Source organism: Nicotiana tabacum, chromosome 1, assembly GCF_000715075.1.
Source record: "Nicotiana tabacum cultivar K326 chromosome 1, ASM71507v2, whole genome shotgun sequence".
NCBI lineage: Eukaryota > Viridiplantae > Streptophyta > Magnoliopsida > Solanales > Solanaceae > Nicotiana > Nicotiana tabacum.
The window spans coordinates 42,644,876-42,669,256 of NC_134080.1; the positions used below are offsets into that span (position 1 = coordinate 42,644,876).

The following is a 24,381-nucleotide window of genomic DNA, read 5'->3' on the forward strand; positions in this document are numbered from 1 at the left end:
ACATGAAGATGGCTATTACATAGCTAAGTTTAATATACTTGGTGATTTTAAAGACATTCTCAACGGAGGTCCATATACAATCAATGGGAGACCATTGATTTTAAAACAATGGACTCAAAATTTTGATCTTAAGGCAGAGTTTCTGATTGAGATACCTTTGTGGATTACTCTTCCTAAGCTCCCAATGAGCTACTGGGGAAACAAGACTTTGAGTCAATTGGCCAGTGCCATTGGAAAGCCTTTGTTTGCAGATGAATGCACAACAAAGTAGATACGTATTTCTTATGCTAGGATTCTGGTAGAAGCTAATGTCACAAAAAAACTTCCAACAGAATTGACATTGCAAGAGCCTTCTGGGAAAATATTTCAGCAACAAGTAGAGTATGAATAGAAACCGCACTACTGCACAAATTGTATGAAGATTGGGCATGACTGTGCATTGAATAAGAGAACACATAAGGAAGAGCAGCCTCAAGAAAGAAAAAAGCAGGGTAAAGTTACTATGAGATGGCAAATTAAAGGGCAGGGACAACATCAGCCAACATAACCAAATAATGGAACAAGCAAATCATTGGTACAGGAAACTACTACTATTCTAACAACTGCTGAAATCACTGGGAAACCAGCAGTAACAAAGGATAAAGGGAAAATAATTGAAAGTCAAAGCAATGTGGAAGAATGGCTTGTGCTCACAAGCAATAGAAGGTTAGTGGCAGGAAAAACATCAATACCAATTAAGAATGGATTTCAGATCTTACAAAGAGAAGAGGAGAGCAGAGAGAACCCTATGCTACTTGATGGGCAGATGGAATTGTCATACAATAATGAATTGGCTAATTTGGAATATTAGGGGATTGAATAAGAGGTATAAACAAAAAGAAATAAAGCAGTATATAAAGGATAAACATATCAAGCTGGCTGGAATAGTTGAAACAAAGGTTAAAGAAGCCAAAACAGGAAAGGTGATTAGTAAAATAACACCTGGATGGAACATGTTGGCTAATTATGAATATGCTGTGAATAGAAGGGTGTGGATTGTATGGGATGACCAAATGTATGCAGTGCAACCACTTGACAAAAAAGACCAGTTCATTCACTGCCAAGTAACAAGGAAACAAAGTGGGCTGCAATGTTACCTCATTGTAGTGTATGGACAAAATACTGTTGATCAAAGGAAGAATCTATGGCAACACATTAAAAGAATAGCAAAAGCAACCACAAGACCTTGGATGTTAGGGGAGATTTCAATGCAATACTCACACCCCAAGATAGAATATCTAAGGTACCTGTGACTAATACAGACATAAGGGAACTTGTTGAACTGTGCCATGATATATGCATTACAGAGCTGCCTTGGAGAGGGGATTACTTTACATGGACTAACAAGCAACAAGGTGAAGATAGTGTGGAGTCGTATAGATAGGGTGTTTGTAAATGGTATATGGATGATGAACTATGGCCATCTAATCACTGAATATGGGGAACCTTATATCTCAGATCACAATCCCATGTGTATCAATATAAGGCAACCTAAGATTCACACCAAATGCCCTTTCAGATTTTTCAATGTGTGGACCAATCATCCAGCTTTTAAAATGATAGTAGCTGAAAGCTGGAACAGGAACAAGGCAGCAGGGAAAATGAAAAATATCTGGCTCAAGCTTAAAGAGATGAAAAGTCAGTTTAGAAATTTAAATGCAACTGAAATTAGAGGAGTAGCTGAAAAGATAAAACAAGTTAGACAAGCTATCTTTTACATACAAAGCCAGATGCAAACAAACTACACTGATCTGTTACAAGACCAAGAGAAAAAATGGTTACATATGCTGGAAACATGGTCACTGGTGGAAGAAGGAATTCTACAGCAAAAGGCTCGAGCTAATTGGATCAAATTGGGAGATTCCAACAATAAGTTCTTTTCTACAGTCATCAAGGAGAGGCAGCAAAAAAGCAAATCACTGAATTACAAGTATTATCAGGTAGTCATATAACAGAGCCAAAAGCTATCAAGGAGGAGATAGTTGACTTTTACAAAAGCTTGATGGGAACCAGTGCACATGTTTTACCTGCTGTTAAAATGATGGTGATGAGAAATGGGCCAACCTTAACACAACAGCAGCAACAAAAACTGAATGCAGAAGTAACTGATCAAGAGATATATATAAGGGGATGAAAGGTATAAGAAGTCATAAAGCTCCTGGTATAGATGGTTATAATGCAGAAATTTTCAAGAAAGCTTGACCAGTGATCAAAGAAGAGGTATATGTAGAAGTGGAAGAATTCTTTTACACATGGGTGATGTTTCCAACAATCAATTGCACTACTATTACTTTACTGGCTAAAATCCCTAATCCTGTGATAATCAAGGACTTTAGACCCATTGCCTGTTGTACTATGTTATACAAGCGCATCTCAAAAGTCATCTCTAGCAAATTACAGAAGATAATGCCACATATCATTTCTAAAGCACAAGCATGGTTTATTCCTAGAAGGAAAATAGCTGATAACATCATATTAGCTCATGAATTAGTCAAGGCTTACAACAGGAAACATATTTCTCCTAGATGCATGTTGAAGGTTGACATGATGAAAGATTATGACTCGGTGGAATGGGTATATTTGGAGCAGCTATTAGAGTATCTATGCTTCCTTACAAAGTTCATCCAATGGGTGAAAATATGTGTGTCAACAGTAAGTTACTCGATCATGATCAATGGTGAATTGACAAAGCCTTTTGTAGCTACCAAAGGACTTAGACAGGATGACCCCATGTCACCGCTTCTATTTGCTATTACAATGGAATACTTAAGCAGATTACTTAGAGGATTGAAACAAGATAAACATTACAAATTTCATCCAAGGTGTGGCAGACTCAACATAACTCACCTCAGTTTTGCCGATAATTTGCTGATGTTTGCCAGAGGTGATAGTAATTCAGTTCAAGCTTTGCACACCTGCTTTAAACAATTCTCAGCAACCTATGGATTACAAGATAATCTCACTAAGAGTGCCATTTATTTTGGTGGTGTGACACAGACAGAAAAAAGGAGAAAATTTTACAAGATACTGGTTAATCCATAGGGAAACTACCTTTTAAATACTTGGGGATTCCTCTGGACACAAAGAATTTAACTGCTATGCAATGGCAACCACTGATCGAAAAAATAGTAGCAAGAATTTTCTCTTGGACTGTTCGGAAGCTGTCTTATGCTGGTAGAGTGTAGTTAGCACATACAGGGATATTTGGAAATCAATCATATTGGGCTCAAGTGTTCATTTTGCCAACTAAAGTGATGAAATTATTAGAGGCCAGTTGTAGAAGTTACATATGGTCTGGCACCAATACAATTACAAAAAGAGAATTGATAGATTGGGAGAAAATATGTCTGCCTAAATCAGCAGGAGGCTATAATCTAATGAATCTCCAAGTGTCGAACAAGGCAGTCATCAGAAAAATTCACTGGGATTTGGCATAAAAGAAAGATAAAGCTTGCATAAGATGGATCCACACATACTACATCAAGTGACAAAATATGCTGGAAATGAATATACCTCAACAGGCAAGTTGGATGGTAAGGAATATTATGGAAGCAAGGAAGATAATACAAAAAGTGTCAGAAGTAAAGCAAAGACAAAGTGTTACTAAACAGATTTATCTAGGTATACTGGAAACCACAACAAAGTTGTATGAAGGTCTTTGATGTTTCACAATGAAGCTAGACCTAAGCAGTATTCACAATGTGGATCCAATGCCATGGAAGAATGTAAACAACAGATAGGCTAACTAAATGGGGAATCCAAGTAAGTCCAAGATACAACTTATGTAATAGTGCAGATGAATCACATATGCATCTATTTGGTGAATGCAACTTCTCCAGAGCAGTGTGGTGGAGATTACTGAAATGGCTGCAAATGTGTGATGCTCCAGTAATCCCTTGGACGCAGGTGGTTACATGGGTGATCATACAATCCAAAGGAAAGTTGTGCAAAGCTAGAATAATGAAAATGATATATGCTGAATACATTTATGGGATATTGAAGGAGAGGAACAATAGAAGTTTTGAAGATAAATCAAATAATGCAGAATAAATAGCTAGAGAAGTGGCATGTATATGCAACATTAAAGCACAAGGGATAGTAAGAACAAAGATGCAGCAGCTCCAATTCTGAAGGCAAGAACAAAGATTGACCAGCAACACTTATATAATGTCCAATATGTACTGCTTATAGTATAGGTATAGTGATAGAAGAATGTAAAGAATATAGTGAGTCGAGGATGACTTTGCTGATTTGTAATGACTTCTTTGGTGATTAATGAAAATATAATTACCAAAAAGAAGGTATATTTGGCCCTTTTTCTTTAACTAAAATATGTTCTTAACCACAAACAATCGAACATGTTTGCTTCTCCCGATTTACTGGTTATTTAAGAGCCCGTTTGGACATAAGAATTTTTTTACTTTTTTTCGAAAAATTTTAACTTTTTTCGGAATTTGTGTTTGGCCATAAAATTTCCAATTTTCACTTGAAGACAAAAATATGAACAACTCCGAAAAACTGTTTTTCAATACTATCACTCAGATTACTCACAAAACTTCAAAAATAACCCTAAAATTTATCTCCAAACACAGCTCTAATTTCAAATACCATTTTTATTTTAAAAAATCACTTTTTTAATTTTTTTTTTTACAATTCTTGTGTCCAAACGCCCACTAAGTATTTTATGAATTTTTATCATGGAATCAAGATGGATAATCACATGAGTAAAACTTGAAGTAAATTACATATAGAAAAAAAAAGGTTAAAACAGTTCCAAAATATATATATATATCCTCCTCTCCATTTGATTCCCTTTGACCCTTTTTATTAGAGTTATTGCTCCTTTGGTGAATATGAAATAGAACAATTTTATCCTCGGATAAAAAGTGATCTTGAATTTATTTTTGCTATTACTAAAGGGGCTCAAAATTGCCTTTTTGGGACTAATAGGGCTCATTTTGTATACTTTTTTAATTTGTATTTAGTGTTTTTAGCCCAAATTATATTTCACATGTCATTGTTATTAATTAACCTAAAATGGAATATATTTATCCCTATAGGATGTGTATGATTCAGTTTGATATGCAAATCTTTATAAATTGACAAAACTCATCGAATCACCAATTCTAGAAACAAAGAAAAAAGAAAGAACAAAGAACGGAAATTGAGAGCATATGCAAAGCTCAAATCTGATCTTCTATATGAATTGAATTGTATACAAAACATGTAAGCTAGCCACTATATATATATATATGTATATAGCTACTCTAACCAACTGACAGTTATAACCAGTTGAACACTCAAAGTTTCACTAACTACTTAATTAACTACTTTAACTAACTTCCTATTCAGCTGTCTCAACAACTAACTATGGTACATCAAGGCAAGTAGCTAACTCCTTCACAAACCCCCTCAAGCTAGGTGCTATGAAGATATTCTTCATGCCTAGCTTGGATAATAGTTAATGACGTTGTGTGATGCCTAGCCCCTTGGTGAGAATATCAATTGGTTGGTCTGATGAAAAAATATGGAAAAGCTGAACTAGGCCAATTTGCACCTTTTTTCGAATGAAATGACAGTCGATATCAATATGTTTGGTGCGTTCATAAAATACTGGATTGGCAGCTATTTGGATGGCAAATTTACTGTCACAAAATATGGATAAAGGTTTGTGGATGTGCACTCCTAATTCCTTAAATAAGCCAGCCACCCAAATAACTTCAGCTACTATTCAAGCCAAGTAGTGATATTTAGCTTCTGCTGAACTTCTTGATATGGTTGTCTGTTTCTTGGACTTCCATGGAATGATGAAATTGCCAAATTTGATTAAGTACCCAGTGATGGACCACCTGGTGTTTGGACATGAACCCCAATCAGCATCACAAAAGGCTGTGAGCTGAGTAGAAGCCTCTGCAGACAACAAAACTCTAAGGCCAGATAACTGTTTCACATTCTTAACCATCCTGATGGCTGCCTCCATGTGGGAGATTTTGGGGCAATGCATGAACTGGCTGAGATATTGCACTGCAAAAGCAACGTCTGGCCTAGTCATAATCAAATAAAGAAGTCTTCCAATCAACCTTTGGTCCTCATTAGGATCATCAAGAACTCTATCATCACCAACTCCAAACTGAGTATCAAACTCAAGTGTTGTAAGCTTCTGATTGACCTCTAAAGGTACCTTAGTTGATTTGGATCCGGACAACCCCATATCTAAAATGAGCATTAAAGCATACTTCCTTTAGTGCATTAGAATTCCCTCCTCACTCCTTGCAAATTCAATGTCTAAGAAAAATTTCAGTTCACCTAAATCCTTAATTTTGAAAACATGTTGTAAGTATGCTTTAGTTTGTTAGATCAAGTCAGCATCATCTCCTGTGATGAGCAAGTCATCGACGTAAATCAAGACTATAACTATTTTCCCTTGAACCTTTCTGGTGAATAAGGAGTAACCCAAGTGGCTTTGAACAAAACCAGAAGCTGTCAAAGAAGATGTGAGCTTGATATTCCACTGCCTAGAGGCTTGTTTAATCCCATACAGTGATTTAAGTAGTCGACAAACTTGTTGATCTCCTGCACAAGAGAAGCCCTGTGGAAATTGCATATATACCTCTTCGGTTAAATTACCCTGCAAAAAAAGAGTTATAAACATCCATTTGGTGAATGTTCCATCTATGCATGGCTGCCAAGGAGAGGACAGTTGTCACTGTCACCATTTTAACAACTGTGGAGAATGTTTATTGATAGTCTAACCCCTCTCTCTGATTATATCTTTTTGCGACCAATCTTGCCTTAAACCTCTCAACTTCTCCTGTAGACTTGTACTTGATCTTATAAACCCATCGACAACCAATAGCTTTCTTCCCCTTTGGTAAAGGAACCACAACCCATGTCTTGTTGTCTTGCAATACTCGGATCTCTATTTGCATTGCCTCTATCCATCTGGGATCCTTAGATGCCTTTGTATAAGATTTAGGCTTAGTGGCTGTAGAAAATTTGGTGATGAAACTTTGATACTTAGGATCTAAGTATTCATAGTTTATGACATATAAAATAGGATATATGCATGTGCGTGCTCCTGATTTCTTGTCTTCCCTCACATAATTCTTAAGCCATATTGGGGGCTTAGTTGTTCTGGATGACTTTCATTCAGTCAAACCTACTGCCTGTGATTCTTCAATTTCTTCCATGTGATCAATATGATCTGCTATATTTCCATGAGGCTCAGAAATCTCACCATTCTCCTTATCAAGCTGTTATGAAGTGTTGTGATCTTCTTGTGGAATTTGATTATGTGGTGGCATAATGGCTTCAGTGTTTTGAGCAGGTAAAACACTTATGCATGCAATATCTAGATCATCCACTACACAAAATCTCTACAATTTTGTTACATTAGTGACCAGATTACTTTGAGCTGTTTGACAATTCAGAAAAGGAAATATACTTTCATGGAACACAACATCTCTACTAATAAAGCACACTTTATTAGATAAATTATAAAGCTTGTATCATTTCTGATAAACACCATATCCCAGTAAAATTGATTTTATTGCTCTTGCACCAAATTTATCCTACTTTGGTAGTGTAGTTGCATAACAAAGACATCCTATCACTCTCATATGAGACAAAGATGGTGGTCTATTGTATAACATTTCAAAAGGTGATTTTTCCTTTAGGACAGTAGATGGAACTCTGTTTATTATGTATGTTGTTGCTTCCACACAAGATACCCAAAAATGAATTAGCAAATTGGCTTGAAATTTGTTTGCTCTTGCTGTTTCTAGAATATGTATATGCTTCCTCTCAACCACTATATTTTGTTTAGGATTGTATGGGCAGGAGCTTTGATGCAAGATCTCATGGTGTGTGAATAACTCATTGCAAGTCATGTTAAAAAAACTCAGATCCATTATTTGATCTGAAACTTTTAATCATTTTTCCAAATTGATTAAGTATTATTGCAACGAAGATTTTAAGAATTTCAAAAACATCTGACTTCACCCTCATTAGAAACAGCCATGTCCATCTAGTATGATCATAAACTAGAGTCAAAAAATAGTTCATTCCATTGTAAGTTGTGGCCTTATAGGACTCCATACATCCATGTGTATCAAATGAAAATGTGTTTCTGCTCTACTAGTGCTAACTGGAAAAGGCAGCCTTGTTTGTCTAGATAAAGGACATACATCACAATACTATAAATGAAATGCTTCTTTATTTCTAACTACAGAAATTCTTCTAATAATTGCCATATGCACATGACCTAATCTTCTATGTCAAACTTCAGGTTCCATCATCTGTTCTACTGCATAGATTTTATTCCATTTAATCCAGCCTCTTTACAATGTGTCCTCGGCACATATAAACCCTCTTCTTCACTACCAGTCGCCTTCATTATCCCAGTGTAGAGGTCCTGAAATACAAAATGTCCAGGAAAGAACATTGCACAGCAATTTAGTTCCTTGGTCAGTTTGGACACTAACAAGAGGTTGAACTTAAAGCTTGGCACACAAAGTACATCCTTAAGAACATCACCTCCTGTTAAAGAACTGTTTCCTATTTCTGTGACCTTAGCAGAGTCTCCTGTGGGCATCTGTATATTCCCTGCGCTACCTACTTTACTATCATTCAACAATAAGCATTCATTTCCTGTCATATGTGCACTTGTCTCTGATGTAGAAGCTTTACTGAGCATATTAAGCAGCATGTTGTATTGCTCATGTGTGATCATTGGAGTAGCACTGTTGGCATGATTGTTTGCATTTGTTTCAGATTGCAGGGGACTACCATCAACAACATTAGCTCTAGCTTATGCTTGAAACCTAGAGGGTATCTAATTAACTTGTAGCAGTTCTCCTTGTGGTGTCTTTTCTTGTTGCGGTAACCACAATGCATCAGTTTAAAACAACCATCTCTTGTATGCCCTTTTACATGACAGTACTCACATTTAATATTCCAGTTTATTTTCTGCCTTGGTACATTGTTTCTAGTTGTGAACATAGCAGCTGACTCCATAGCTTCTGCAGTTACATGATTACTTCCTGCCACCAGTTTCTGACTCTCATCCTGAACAATTAGAGCGTGTGCTTGATTCACATTGATCATCTTCGACTTCATGAGGATTTGGCTCCTTGTCTGGCTATATCCTTCATTTAATCCCATTAGAAATTGTAGTAAACGTTGATATTGTAGATGCCCTGCAAAATTCTTCGACTTTTCACAATCACATGAAGGAGGTAGCATCATTGAATCATACTCGTCCCATAAATCTTTCAACCTTGAATAATACACAGATACTAATGATGTTCCCTGAGTCAAAGCAAAGATCTCTTTATGAAGAGAATACAGACATGATCCATTCACCTTATTAAGTCATTCCTACAATTCCTTCCAGACCAAATATGCATTCGAATGAAAAAGAATTCCACTCAACAATTCTTTGCTCACATTACCAGTAAGCCATGAAACAACTATTGCATTACATCTATCCAATTGGTGCCCTAAGGTTGGCCCAAATGTGTCCCTAGTGATCGTTCCATCTATAAAACCTAGCTTATTCCTTCCTAGGAGTGTAACTCTCATCGCTCTATCCAACAAAGTGTAATTCTCCACACCTACGAGCTGAATGCCAAACAGATAATGAACCAGGAGCATCAGAAGGATGAAGATACAGGGGATGGTTGTGGTCAATGAGCACTGAAGCTGGAACAAATGTCCCCAAATCAGATATCTCATCAATCGCCATTAAAATTTTCAGTTATACAGAACACAGAACTGTAAATTTGAAGGAAATAATAAAAGATTATGAACAAAATCGAAAATAACAAACAAATCTAGGGTTCGTCGCAGATACGAATTAGGATTCGAAGTTTTCACGAGAAATGTCGATGAATCTCTCGATCGTCTTCAATCTGCGAAGAACAATCCCTAGATCATATCTACGGGCAGCTCTGATACCATGATAAAACTCATCGAATCACCAAATCTAGAAATAAAGAAGAAAGGAAGAACAAAGGACGAAAATTGAGAGTACATGCAGAGCTCAAATGTAATTTTCTATATGAATTGAATATATACAAAACTTGTAAGCTAGCCACTATATATACATGTATATAGCTACTCTAACCAACTAACAGTTGTAATTAGTTGTACACTCAAACTTTCACTAACTACATAATTAATCACTTTAACTAACTTCGTATTCAGCTAACTCAGCAACTAACTATAGTACATCAACGCAAGTAGCTAACTCCTTCACATAAATTAGCACTCTCTATATTAGTTTTTAATTTGTTTTCGGTATGAGGGGAGAGATTTTCTTCTTTCTCCTTCTTTTGTTTGCTTCTTTTTTATTTTTTTGTATCACAGAAAATTTCATTCAGAAAAAGAAAAAGGAAAAAGGATAATTGTGCTGTCAAAGAAGTTGAGAGTTTGGATAACGTAAAAAAAAGGCGCGGTTAAGGATGAGTCACACCGTCGCCGTCGATCGTTGGGTTCTCAGTTCCGGCGCTTCCTCCTTTACCTCCACTTCCAACTTCTACTTCCCCACCACATTCACTAGAAGCCCTCATTTTGGCGGCAACATAATTCGAGCTTCCGCCACCACCAGCGGTTCAAGTAAGCATTGAACCTTTAATTTATGAAACATTGCTGAAGGATTTTGCATTTAATTCGAGATGGCTATTTTTTCTTTTTCTTTTTTGGAATTGCAGATGAAAGTGTAATTTGCAAATCGTTATTATGTGGAAGGAGAGCTTTACTGTCTTTAGCTACCTTGTCTCTCGTTATGCCGTGTGATAGAGTTAACAATAGCTTTGCTGCTGAGTACGTCTCAAATGCATTCCTTTTTAAGAAATGTGTACTATTGAATTTTTAAAGTTTAGAACTGCTTTCTTGTTCATTCCTTTTTTTGTAGCTCAGTTTGGATTTCACTTTCTTTTAAAAGGAAACGATTAGAGAGATCCAAATTGTGGTGTTAACTATCAAGAAATCCGATACCGCAAAGTTAAGCAATTTGCAAATAAGCCTAGTGGTCAGTAGCGGAACCAGGAATATAAACAAGGGATTCAAAAATGTCACCGTTGGGATTTGAACCTGACCTAATTTTGAACCCCTTTGCCACTTTACTAGAACTTTCCCTTAAGTCAAGGGGATTCAACACCTTGTATATAATCAAGGAACTAGTTTTGCCCAACGTAGAGGTGCTGAAATCATGTTTATTCAAAAGAGGCAGTGTTTAGCCCGCATAATCTACATTTTTCGATTAGTTTATTTATGGATGAGTCCTATGTGCAAGTTCAATTTGAGAGTTCTCTAAAGTTGTGAATGCATGCTCCTTTCCCAATGATTCTATACCCCTTTTAGATTACAAATATATAGAAAAGATATGAGAGATTTAGATTTTGAAGAGGAAGGATACTATTCGCTTAATGTGAATCTAGTTTCTCCAACTTTCTCCAGAAGCATCAACCATTTCTGTTTGGAGAGAATCTTATTCCAAAACTGATGATTAATGATTTCCTCATGGAAGGTACTTCGTCAAATGTTCTTGAAGCATGTGGTTTGGTAGTAGAACGTTGAAATACGAAATATTCGTAGAGTCATCCCTATGTGAAGATTGGTAGTTACTGCTTGGACTTAACAAAACATGCATAGATCGAGTATGCTTGATCACCTTTTCTGCTTTTATATCAGCAGAGACAAGTTTGCAATTATAGGATGAATTAGAGAAAGTAATTCATAAGAGAGAGGTTCCTAGAAGTTCTGTTAATTTCAAACCTCTCCAAATTTTAATTTCATAACTAAGATCTCAGCAAAATTTGCTTGACAATGTAATTATTTGTTTCAGTTTATTTCTTTTAAGCAATGTTACCCCACGTTTGTATTCCTTAAAAGAGATGTAAATTTTTTTCGGCAGTGAGAGTTTTCGCTTAAGGGAAGAGATCAGGAAGGTATTATCCAAGGGCAAGGCTGCTGGTGTACTTCGCCTTGTATTCCATGATGCAGGAACTTTTCAAGTTGATGAGAAAATTGGTAATTCCTTGAAACACTTTCCTTTTTCTCTCCCTACCAAAAGAAAAAAAGAAAAGAAAAGAAATTGATACAGAAGAAACAAGAAGGATGTTTTTTCCAAACATTAGCAACTTCCAATTGCAAGCTTTGTAATCTATCGCCTCTTTTAGATTCTGCAGAGCTGGTCTAAAAGGGTTATAACATCACAAAATGCAGATTGAAATGCTTCTAACATCATTCACCTGCAAACCCTGGATATATCTTTTTTAGTCTTTATCCAAAAAATTGTGTAATATGCATATGTACTTGAAAGAAGATGTTGGTCTTCCATTCCTGGATGCATGATATCAACCTCAATTGCTCTTATATTAGGGGGTATGAATGGCTCTATAGTTTTTGAACTCGACAGACCCGAAAACAAAGGCCTTAAGAAATCTATAAAGGTAAGCAGTTTTATTGTTGCTTTTGTTTTCACCATCCTTGTGAATAGTATGTAGAAATTCTCATTTTAGATTTTAGTTATTTACCATTTCCAAAGACTGATGAACTCTCATATGGATTTCAACCAGCTAACATCTCGGTCCATGCATTGTTCTTCAGATTCTGGAGAAAGCAAAGAGTCAAATAGGTGTTGTGCAACCAGGTAAACTGTTCAGACAATAAACTTCTGTTAGTTCATTTTCTACCAGCGTGACTTTTTTATTGATGGCTTTGTTGTCAGTCTCGTGGGCTGATATAATAGCTTTGGCTGGAGCAGAAGCTGTTTCATTGTGTGGTGGACCTAGCATCCCGATTAAGCTGGGCAGAATTGATTCACTGTAATGGTCTACCTTTTAGTTTTTGATATTAGTTATGTTCTGCTAAATAAGAGGTAGATTCATTGATGAATGTGGAGCTATATTTCCTTGCTACGATCTTTTCATTTACATTTTTGTAGAAATAGGATGCAAAGATTTAGTAATCATGATCATCTGAATATCTTTAATTTAGCGATTGAGAAGCAACTTACAATCTTGATTGAAGCCTTTGCAACTAAATTATTTCCATTTCAAAGAGAAAAAAGATTGAGTAGCAGATGGTAGAGCAGTTATCAAGATGAAACCCTTTATACATGTAGCGACCATATTCAGGTGATTGACGTAATTTATCTACAGTATCTACATTCTGATAGCTGACTTTGATTTTGTAGGGTGCCTGATCCTGAAGGAAAACTTCCTGAAGAATCACTTGATGCTACTAGTTTGAAGCAATGTTTTGAAAGAAAAGGTTTCTCGTGAGTCTAATGGCCATACTCGAATCTGCTGTTTATTTTTATTTTATCTTGGTGCTCTCCTTGTGCTCCATACCATTATTCAATTAGCATTGACATATAGTTATGCCATTCATGTAATTTGACTGGGTTTATTTTTTGCAGTTGCTGTTAGCGAGCAAATAGATAATCCTGTTTGTATTTTTCATGTTTCTTCTGCCTCTGATTTAGTGGATAAAAATCACTGTAGGGGATTCCCCCCCCTTTCAATAGCTTCTCCAGATGAAGTAATGAGACTTGCAATTCATACAAACTTTTGCTTCTTTCTTGGCATTTCTATGGTTTTCTTCACTTGCAACATTCTGTGTTTAATTTTCACAGATGTTGAGTAATATACATAAAACTGTTGTACTCAGGTTAAGCGCATCTCCAAATGAACTGGCCTTATAGCATCAGTATGTGATCTATGTATCCATTCTATAATTAGTTTCTAATGCTAAACCCTTTTTAACAAATATTAAATGCAGTATAGACAAATGTGGTGATAAATAACATATGTTATCACTGTAGCTTATGTGGATAAATAAGAAAATTTGGTAATTCATATCGTGGAGTAATGTTAGTTCTGTCTTGTTTATGTGGAAGTGACCTCTCATTAGTTCTGCTATATTTCGTGAGGCATGTGAAGTACTTCTGTATTTCGTACGTCTCATATGCATCTTGTTTCTCTTTCTCCAGTGTTACAATCTCACACAGTGTCATCATATTCTCAGACTTTTCAAAAGCTGGTTTTTGTTATCTTCCTTGTGATCGTTTCTGATTTGGGATCTTGTTTATTATCGCTTTCTTATCCTTCTGAGTTTCTAATGCATGGCTATGAGACTCATAGTTTAGCTCCATGTCCCATTTACGTGATGCATAATAATAAGAACTTGAACAACAGCTACAATTTCAAGAACTTGGCTTTATTAGACAGTTAAATTAAGGTACACAATGTGGTGGCATTTGATGAACCAAGTACATACAGAAAGTCACATTTTCTTGTACTAATACAAATACGGTATATAAGTCATAAAATTTTTAACCTCCATGACATACACAATTTTTCTAAATCGTGCATAAGGAGCATATGACGCAGCCAGTCTCTAAGGTAGTCATTTTGAACATTAGATCTGTTGGTGTTATCCAAGGCCACGTTAAGAAACTCATCTGAGATGATACTTTTAGAGGAAGAAAGAGGCATTTATTTTAAATATATTCAAAGTATTCAATAGCACTTTTTTCTTTTGCATATATGCTTTTCTTTGTAAGGCAATTTGTATTCAATATGTCATTATGGTGTCAATCTTAGTATGATATTTTGTGACTGATTGCATGACTAATTGCCCGTATCCTTCCCCCCCTGCCTCTAGGTTAAGGAACTTCAGTTTAGCTGCACAAAATACAATAGTTCACTATGATATTTTGCCTCCTTTATTTAGCTGCATCAGTTCTGTACTTTGGGTTGAGAATGTCATCGACTGACAATTCAAAACCCAAAAGACATATCTCACATTGGTATGTGTAGAGAGCTCTATTCAAATATTTAGTTTTTGATAATCATGCTAGCCAATTGCTATAGGTCTGAGCAGTCCAGCCTCCTTGCTCGCCTATTCTTGGATTAAAAGCTAGATCTGTTGATTATCACCGTTAAGATATTCCGCCTGATGGATTGTGCATTTTGTTGGCAGAACTCAGGAACTTGTTGCCTTGTCTGGCGCGCATACTCTAGGAAGTAAAGGATTTGGGAATCCAGTTGTCTTTGATAATGCATACTTCAAGATACTCATGGAGAAGCCATGGTTATCCTCAGGTGATGAATGACATTTATATGCATACTTATATCTGAGTTATTGAAATAAATGTCAAACACACGTCAGAAACTATGCAGCAGTGATAGTCTTATCTTTCTGAAATGGAAATACCTGATACCTACATGGTTAGAGTTTAGATGATTGTTACACAGAAAATTGCTAAGCAAGACTAGGCTTCCGAATTAGCTAAACTGCAAACTGCTTATGCTTCACTATTTATGAGGAATGATGACACTCTTTCTGATAATAGAAGACCTCCTATTTCTTAGAATTCCTTTCATACGAAAATGGTCATAGAACATAATTTCCTTTTTTAGTATCTTCAACCGTGTAGTATTTTAAATCTCTTTTATCTATACAGCTGGCATGACTAGTATGGTTGGCCTTCCTTCTGATAGGGCACTTGTTGAAGATGATGAATGTGTAAGGTAATGTTTTCTCTGACCTTATGTTATGGTGGTTCCTTTATTGTGGTTACTTTATCCTGACAAAAGCTAATGATGTCAGGCGTACGCCTCTGCTAGCGAAATGCAGAATTTTCAATTCACTAATCTAGTTTCAGTTCCCAAGTTATAGACTTGCTATTTGGTAATGATATGTCTTTCATGCTTCTTGAAACAGATGGATCTCAAAGTATGCTGAGGATCAGAGTTTATTTTTTGAAGATTTCAAGAATGCCTATACCAAACTTGTTGACACTGGTGCAACTTGGAAGAAATCATTGTAGTCCTCAAGATTAATCAGCAATACCTCGTCATAGCCAGTGAGTTGTTTTGGTATAAACAAGATTCCATGACACAACAACAAATGCAGTCAATGCCAATTTTTGGTTACATGGGCAATCTTGCGATAGGCAAATCCTGAACGGAGAAGTTGCAGCTGAAGGTTAGAAAATGAAAGAATTACGACTTGGAAGAAAAAGATGCAAAGTCAAAACTTTAAAGGAGAGGCTTGCCTCTCTCTACCAATCAATGTTTAAACTTGGCCCCCATTGATCAACAACAGCGTCTGCAAGCCACTACTTGTCCTACTCCTACAGGATCATAAGAAATGTTATCTTGTTCCACTTGATCTAAAGAAATGTATGAGAACCAAAGGAGGGAAAATGCATGTAGTAGTATAATACAGCTTCATTTTGGTGTTCATATCACTATGTCAAATTGTTTTCTGTAAACATTGAGTGATATAATTATGTCCAGAGGGTAATTTTACTAATTAAAGGTTTTGAAGCCCCACTTAAATCTCATTCTTTAGCATTTGTTCTTAGTCTTGGCTTTACTCCGGAAAGGATGACTTATCAAAGAAAAGTGATCACCTTAATATGTAAATTTGGTTTTTTCCCCTTTTTCTTTTGGGACAAGCTTTTCATTTTCTTTTTAAAGGATGTGATTTTATGCGGGTTTTTTTTTGGGTTTGGGGTTTTTTTTTGGGAGGGTGGGGGTGGGGTGGTGAGTAGGCTTATATCCTGAAGGAGCTGTATATAGGACTAAGACGAGTTTATAAAAAGTGACATGGACAACGAGAATTTATATAGTGACTTCAACCTACATGAAGTTATTGTGTCATGCACATTTGGTGTTGACACTGGGCTATAAGATGATGAAGACATGAGAGAGGATGCAACCAATGCAATCAAACAGATAACTTCAATTCCCACCTGCTGTCCAATCTTATCTTGCATGCAATTAATATCTTTTTTTTTCCATTCTAATAGTTTTCACTAGTTTTGTTCCCTTCTTCAGATAATAGTTATGAACCTGAATGCCCCATCAAGAAACTAGAAAACGAAAAGCCACTTGTTCTATTTCATTGTGTCTTTATCTATAAAGTTTCTTGACAAGTCCTGTTTACTTTTTATTTTGTCAATCCAAGGGGTATTCCTCCAAGAGGTCTCCCTTCTCTTTGAAAAAGCAATTTCACTGTGGTTTTGTAATGAGATTGATAATTCGAATGGTCAGTTACGTGAAACCTTAAATAGATAGAGACCGAACTCCTTTTTTGTGATTTAGGAGTTTTAGGATTGTTTTTAACTTCCAAAGTGTATAAAGAATAGTATTGAATAGGATACATTAGTAATGTTGGGTTTAGTAATATTAGGATTAGTTATGCTGAGATTATTTTTTATTACTGTTTTATTTGGGAGTACTAAAAAATAATAAGCAACGCTTAAATTTTTTATTATTTTTATTCATTTACAAAAATACCCTCCACATTCTTTAGCTATGTATAAGAATAGTAGTGATATAACAATTTTGTCTTTATATATACTCGTTCAGGTATTAAAAATTATGATACTGCTAATACCATGGTTTGCTATTAAAAACTCTAGTATTACTAATGCCATATTGGTGCTTTAGAAAAAATCCGCATAAATGCTTTTCTCATTTTCATGAAGGAAAACAAAAAGAATAATTTATCAAGACAGATAACCAATTTATTAGTCATATAGTGTTAACACGTGTTCTTGACATTCAAACAACCATAACGATTAACATGCAACAGCCTAAGCTCCATGAACAATCCCTTAATCTGCTATTTTCCTTAATTTTTGCTTTAACCAGATCTCAAATCCAAACCTTTTTTCTTCATTATGTTCTTCTTATTTTCTCAAGAAATGAAAAAAAGTCCAATCAATTATCTAAAATGGTCTCTTTGATCTCTACTTCTAATCAAGCCATTTCAACATTATTATAACTGATCTTTTTTGCATGGGAAATGCCATGGCTTCTTCAAAACCATCATATATCATTGTAGCATCTTCAATTGGATTAATTCTTGCTGCTGCTGTGCATTATCGCCTCAAGAAAATTCGTGACCAAAAAATTGTTCCTCGTACTAAAGTTACCAATACTGGTCAGATCCTTAGGTTTGAGAGCTTTTCTCATTATGTAGGTAATTTTCCATGAATCCCTTCTACGATTTTTTTTTGTATAATAGTGTTGTTCGAGTCAGTTTGCGCATACCTCGATTATTTAATCGTGTACCTGTGTACCTCCGGCCAGCAAAGATATTGAATAATTCGGTTCGAGAACGCTTAGGCAGATGAAAAGAAATCACATAGTAGTATTTTTGTTTTTGTTGGGATTTGAACACAGACTGTCATGATTTTCATCCACTTCATTAAGCTAGGCCATCGTCTTTAGAATTTTCTATTGTTACCTTTTTTATGATTAGTGATGTTAGTCATGTATGAATATGCAGCTAGACAAATGGGATTTGCTGATAAGAGGGAATGTCCACATTTATGCAAATTAGCTGCTGAATATATAAGAAAATCAGAAGGGTGTGAAGAAGATATATACAACTTCTTTTCTAATGAACCAGATGCTGATTCACTCTTTATAAAGCTAGTTGAAGAATTTGAGAGATGCATCCTTAGTTACTTTGCATTTCATTGGTGCCATGCTTCTCATATGATCAGCCAGGTAAATTCATTTAAAGGATAGCTTTTTTTATCTCTCTGTGTTTCTAATTCAAGTAATTAAGATGCTAATTAATTTCCTCTTGTTACGTGATCTTTCAGATTTTGGGTGCTGATCATGCAGAGCCCAAAAAGAAGCTGAAAAACATTGTCATGGCTGCCACTAGGTACAACAACCCAATAATTAGGACATATTTTCAGTACTACCTTCAAATTAGATTTAACTCATATACACTAACACTAACAGTATGCTGAAGGGCTAACAGTATGCTGAAGGAGGGCCTTGGAGCAACGGTAAAGTTGTGTCTGTGTAATCTATAGGTCATGGCTCGAGTCGTGGAAGCAACCACTAATGCTTGCATTAGGTTAGGTTGTCTACATCATTTCCCTTCGCGTGCGGCCCTTCCTCGGACCCTACGTGAACGTGGGATGCCTTGTGCATCGGGCAACCATTTTACACTAACAATATACTTAGAGCATGTTTGGAAAGCCACCTTGGAAATGGATTTGGATGTAATTACACAGTTTGGCATGTTTGTTTGGCCAAGTAATTACTTGGTCAGCATGGAATTGGGTGTAATTGGATGTGTGTAATTACACTCTCCAATTCTCAGGGGAGGGGGGAGTAAGAATTGGTGATAATTACACTGTGTAATTACAAGATTGCTTTTTAGTTTCTTTACTTTTTATTTTTATTTTTATTTATTTTCTTTATAAATTTTTATTTCTATTATTTTAATTTTTTTAATTTTATTTTTACTTTTAATTTTTTTTGAAATTTTAAAATATATTTTTCTTTGTATATTATTTATTTTTTATTTCTCTATCTTTACTTCTTGTGATTCCATGTAATTGCTTACATTTTATTTTTTTATTTTTTTATTATTCTATTTTTGAAATTACACCTCCTAATATTAGGGACTCCTGCAGGTAGGGGTGTTCAAACCGAACCGGAAAATCGCACCAAACCGAAAAACCAAACCAAACCGATTAAAAACCCCGACTAGGTTTGGTTTGACTTGGTTTGGTATTGAGTAAAAAAATTCAAACCAAACCGACATATAAATATATAAATTTTATTTATATTTTTAAGACTTTATATAAATTTCTTTAGAAAATGTAGAAATATTTGGGATCCTCTCATGTATTAACCTTGAAAGCGTAAATTAACGAAAAATTATTGTTAGACGACTAAGAAAATAACTATCATGTGTTACTAAAAAAATTCTCTCATTAGAATATTTTAATAGATCATATGTTTGTCAATTTTTTTTCCATATTTACTAAACATATATTCACTTATCAAAGCTTTATCTATAATTTTAACAAAGTAAGATTGAAATAATATTCATGTAACAAAAAAACCCAAAAATCCGAAAAACCCGACAAAACCGAACCAATCCAAACCGAATAGTTGGTTTGGTTTTGATAAAAACCGAACCAACCCAGTCCATGTACACCCCTACCTGCAGGTAATAAGAAGCTTGAAAAATGAAGCCCATTTTTTTGAAATCCCACTATAGTAATAATGAGTCACTAACAAACTTGGTATATAATGAGTGATGCAATTAAAGTGAAATTTCGTTGTTGAGTGTGGTTATAAGCTTATCATGTTTCCTAATCTTAAGTTATAGTGGAACTTACCATTATTATGTTGGAATTTGACATATGTTAAACTATTTTTTTTTTTAAATTGTGCTAATTCATGGTTCCAATGTACTTGTTTTAGTAGTATTGGCTCACATTGTATGTTGTTCATTTTTGAGTTAGAATTGATAAATTAGTTTTATTAAATATTTGAATAATGCTATGACATTATATTTATAAATATTAATTTATTTCATCAAACATGAATTCCACGTTGTTCTTATAAAAATATATATAAATTATTTTTATAATATTAGTTATAAATATATGATTACTAAATAATGTATTCACGAAAAAATATATATCTTAAATATCAAATATAATATCATTTATACTTATAAAAATTTATAGGCATATATTTATTATATTAACTTTTAAGTTTTGATAAGTACTTATTTTTAAATTTAATCTAACTGTGTAATTACACTTGTGCAACCAAACAGTAAACTTGTAATTACACTATAACAAATAAACAGGTTATCGTAATTACACAACTACCCTAATAATTACATCAATTCCAATTACCTGGTGGCTTTCCAAACATACCCTTAACAAAATTTTACACTATCAATCAATTTAACCTATTATAGAAGATTACTTACCTTATTTTTTTAGGTAACTAATTCCACTTATTATGGACAGTTATATCTAGTTATAATATTTTACAAATGACATGATAGTCAAAGTTTCTACCTATACTCTGTGGAATTTGGCATATTACTAACACTGTCTTCTTCATTAAAAAGGGAACAAAGATTTGAAAGGGTGACAAAGAATCTGAAGGTAGCAAGAGTATTTACAACCTTAGTTGAAGAGATGAAAGCAATAGGGCTTGTTTCAACAGATGATTCACAGTGCACAGATGTTATGGTTCCAATGGCTCATAAAGATAGAAGCCCTGTCCTCCTCTTTATGGGTGGTGGTATGGGAGCTGGCAAAAGCACTGTGCTTAAGGACATTCTCAAGGAGTAAGAATATATGGCTACTTAATTAATTTTGTAAATAACTAAACAAAGTATAATGTGGATTTATTATGAATTCTTTATGTAAGATACTAATATGGAGTTGTCTGCATAAATTTTTGTTTAGACCATTTTGGGCAGGAGCAGCAGCTAATGCTGTAGTAATAGAGGCAGATGCTTTCAAAGAATCAGATGTCATTTACAAAGCCCTTAGCTCTAGGGGACATCATAATGACATGCTTCGAACTGCTGAGTTGGTAAATATATGCTTCTTAAACTCTCAATTTAAAGCCATCAAAATGAGCTTAGCCCGCGAGATTAGTCCAACCTAACCTGCTTAAAGGCTGGGTAGGGCAAGCATGTGTTGCGTTTCAAGCCTTTTCAAATGAAAGGTTGGATTGGGCTGTTAAATTCTATAGTCCGCTAGGACGGATTGGCTCAACCCGTTTTGACAACTCTAAATATCCTGCTTGCTCCTATATATCACTTCTCAATCATACCCATTGGCGAACCTACATTTTAATACTAGTGCGTGCTCAAGCACCCATTGTTTTTTACCCATACACTCTATATTCATATAGGATACTAGTAATATCATGAATTTAGATTTAGTGAGCACCCAATCTCATGAAATGGTAGTAGCAACTTTACAACTGAAGGTAGTTGAACTACATTCATGATTCTAAAGTTTGGGATTTGCTCGTGGAAGCAGCTACTAAAGAATGCATTAGGGTAGATTGTCTACATCACACTCCATGTGGTGCGGCCCTTCCTCGGATCCTGCATAAACGCAGGATGCCATATGTACCGAGTTGCCAAAAAGAAAAAAAAGGATCGACCTGAAAAACGAAATAGAAAATATACCACTCCTGAGATTATCTTACCTAACTAGCTAGGTCAATAATCTCTTTGTACCTTGAGTTAAGGAGAGAGCAAACAATTGTCCTACTTTCAACTTAATGGATTTTGCCAATTTTGAGATTATGTTTTATCTGGTTCTAATTCTTTTAATTATAGTGGTTAAGGAATAATATGGCAAAAGTTGCATTGAAATGTAATATGCAGGTACATCAATCATCAACAGATGCAGCATCATCCCTGCTAGTAACAGCACTAAATGAAGGGAGGGATGTGATAATGGATGGTACACTCTCATGGATACCCTTTGTAGTGCAGACTATAACCATGGCCAGAAATGTTCACCGGCGCCGTTACCGCATGGGTGTTGGTTACAGAATAGAGGATGATGGAACTGTTACTGAAAACTACTGGGAACAGCTGAATGAAGAACAAGAGGCCACTGATGGGAATAGAAAAAGAAGACCTTATAGAATAGAATTGGTTGGAGTTGTTTGTGATGCTTATTTAGCTGTCATTAGAGGAATAAGGTATGAAATTATCTACCTATAATATGTCAAAAAAGAAATAAAAGTTACATTTGTCATAAAATATAATATTTGTACTAAGTTCGCTCTGATGTAAGTAGTATTATAGTACTTTCGTACTCACTGACTTAAAATCTTAGCTCTGCCTTTTACTGATAGCTAGCATTTCTACCTAACTTGAACTTCTAGATATTAATACCAAGTAGAATAGTCAATTTTTTCTAGTACTAGTACTAGTATTAATTGTGAATTTGTGGTTGTTTACAGGAGAGCAATCATGTGTAGAAGAGCAGTAAGAGTTAATTCACAGCTGAAATCACACAAGAGATTTGCAAGTGCATTCCATACATACTGTCAGCTAGTAGACAATGCTAGATTATACTCCACTAATGCATTGGAAGGCCCCCCTAAGGTACAACCAAACAACTTCCTACAATATCTTCTTACTTTTGTTTTTTGTTTCATTTGTCTCTGCCTATAGGTCATTTCTTGTCTACGGGTCACGGGTTTGAGCTGTCGAAATAGCCATTAATGCTTGTATTACGGCAAGTTATCTACATCACACCCTTTGAGGTGCGGCCATTTCCTGGACCCTGCTTGAAAATAGGATGCTTTGTGCACCGGCTTGCCCTTCATTTGTCTTTGCCTGAAGGGAGCCCTGGAGCAACGGTAAAGTTGTCTCTGTGTGACCTATAACTCACGGGTTTGAGCCGTAAAATCAGTCACACTGATTCTTGCACCCCTTTGGGATGTGGCCTTTTCCCCTATTTTGCGCGAACGCGGAATACTTCGTGCGCCGAGTCGCCCTTTTCATTTGTCACAGCTTGCACATTCTTATAATTTGCCTATCATATGGCACATTGTAATACTAAATGGCATATATACAGCTGACTCTTTATTGATTAATTCTTTTCTCAACAGTTGATAGGGTGGAAGGAGAAAGACAAGACACTATTAGTTGATCCAGATGAGATAGATGTACTGAAAATGGTGGGAAGGTTGAATGATGGAGCAAACTCCATATATGAACTTTACAAGAATCCACATCCAGCTTTTCAAGCAGGTTCTGTTTGGAAAGATATTGTCTTGTCACCTTCTAGGTTGAACATTCAGAAAGAACTCAAGTATTCCATTCAGAAAGTTGAAAGGATGAGACCCTAGCTCATCACTTAATTACTAGTAGTACTTCTCATAAATTAAACTGCATATTATTTGTATTTAATTATCACAAACTTATTGCTCCACACAATTAATTTTATGTGTGCAAAATTTATAGGAAACTAGTGGTAGAAATTAAATTGACATATTCTTATTTTATAGTATAAGATGATTACAAGTGTCTTAAACTTTTCGATTTTAATTTACAAAATTTTTGGATCATATCAAGATTCAGTTTCATGAATCCACAACCTTGTGTTCCATTACGTCGTGGCTATAGCGGGTAGTTCCATGTTTATAAATAATGGTAATATTCTTCAAATTTGGTAGCCGTTATATTTAAATAGCTATAGCTTTAACCAAAGATTCCTCTGACTAACATTCAGAGATTTTATAACTACAATAGTAGTAGTACTATTTTTTATTAGGATCGATGTTTACGAGTACGATTATTTAATTGTTATATCCGATACTATGAAGTATGAACTATTCTTTTCCATTTAAAACAGTTCGAGGGAACACAAATCTTATAAAAACAAATTGTTTATACTACACTAGTTTCAAGATTCAGCACGTTTTATGGTCTAAAGTGTCATGTTATATTTGCTTATTTTCATTTTTTTTTTCTTTTTTTTTCTTTGTGAGGAAGCTCAAA

The 24,381-nt window shown here is 35.1% G+C and overlaps 2 protein-coding genes across 2 annotated transcripts; both read left to right on the top strand.

Moving 5' to 3' along the window:
- Positions 1-10,337: 10,337 nt before the first annotated feature.
- Positions 10,338-16,368, top strand: LOC107787273 (putative L-ascorbate peroxidase 6). Its single transcript, XM_016608821.2, has 10 exons — positions 10,338-10,656; positions 10,752-10,863; positions 11,957-12,072; positions 12,424-12,494; positions 12,652-12,694; positions 12,773-12,869; positions 13,241-13,324; positions 15,031-15,152; positions 15,515-15,581; positions 15,775-16,368. The coding sequence occupies exons 1-10, from the start codon at positions 10,503-10,505 to the stop codon at positions 15,878-15,880; spliced, it is 972 nt and encodes a 323-aa protein (XP_016464307.1). The 5' UTR covers positions 10,338-10,502; the 3' UTR covers positions 15,881-16,368.
- A 1,295-nt stretch (positions 16,369-17,663) lies between these two features.
- On the top strand, positions 17,664-23,819 carry LOC107787272 (calmodulin calcium-dependent NAD kinase-like). Its single transcript, XM_016608820.1, has 8 exons — positions 17,664-18,045; positions 18,355-18,578; positions 18,677-18,741; positions 20,968-21,189; positions 21,311-21,440; positions 22,249-22,571; positions 22,836-22,980; positions 23,490-23,819. Exons 1-8 carry the CDS (start codon positions 17,862-17,864, stop codon positions 23,727-23,729), a joined length of 1,533 nt encoding a protein of 510 aa, XP_016464306.1. The 5' UTR covers positions 17,664-17,861; the 3' UTR covers positions 23,730-23,819.
- Positions 23,820-24,381: the final 562 nt, after the last annotated feature.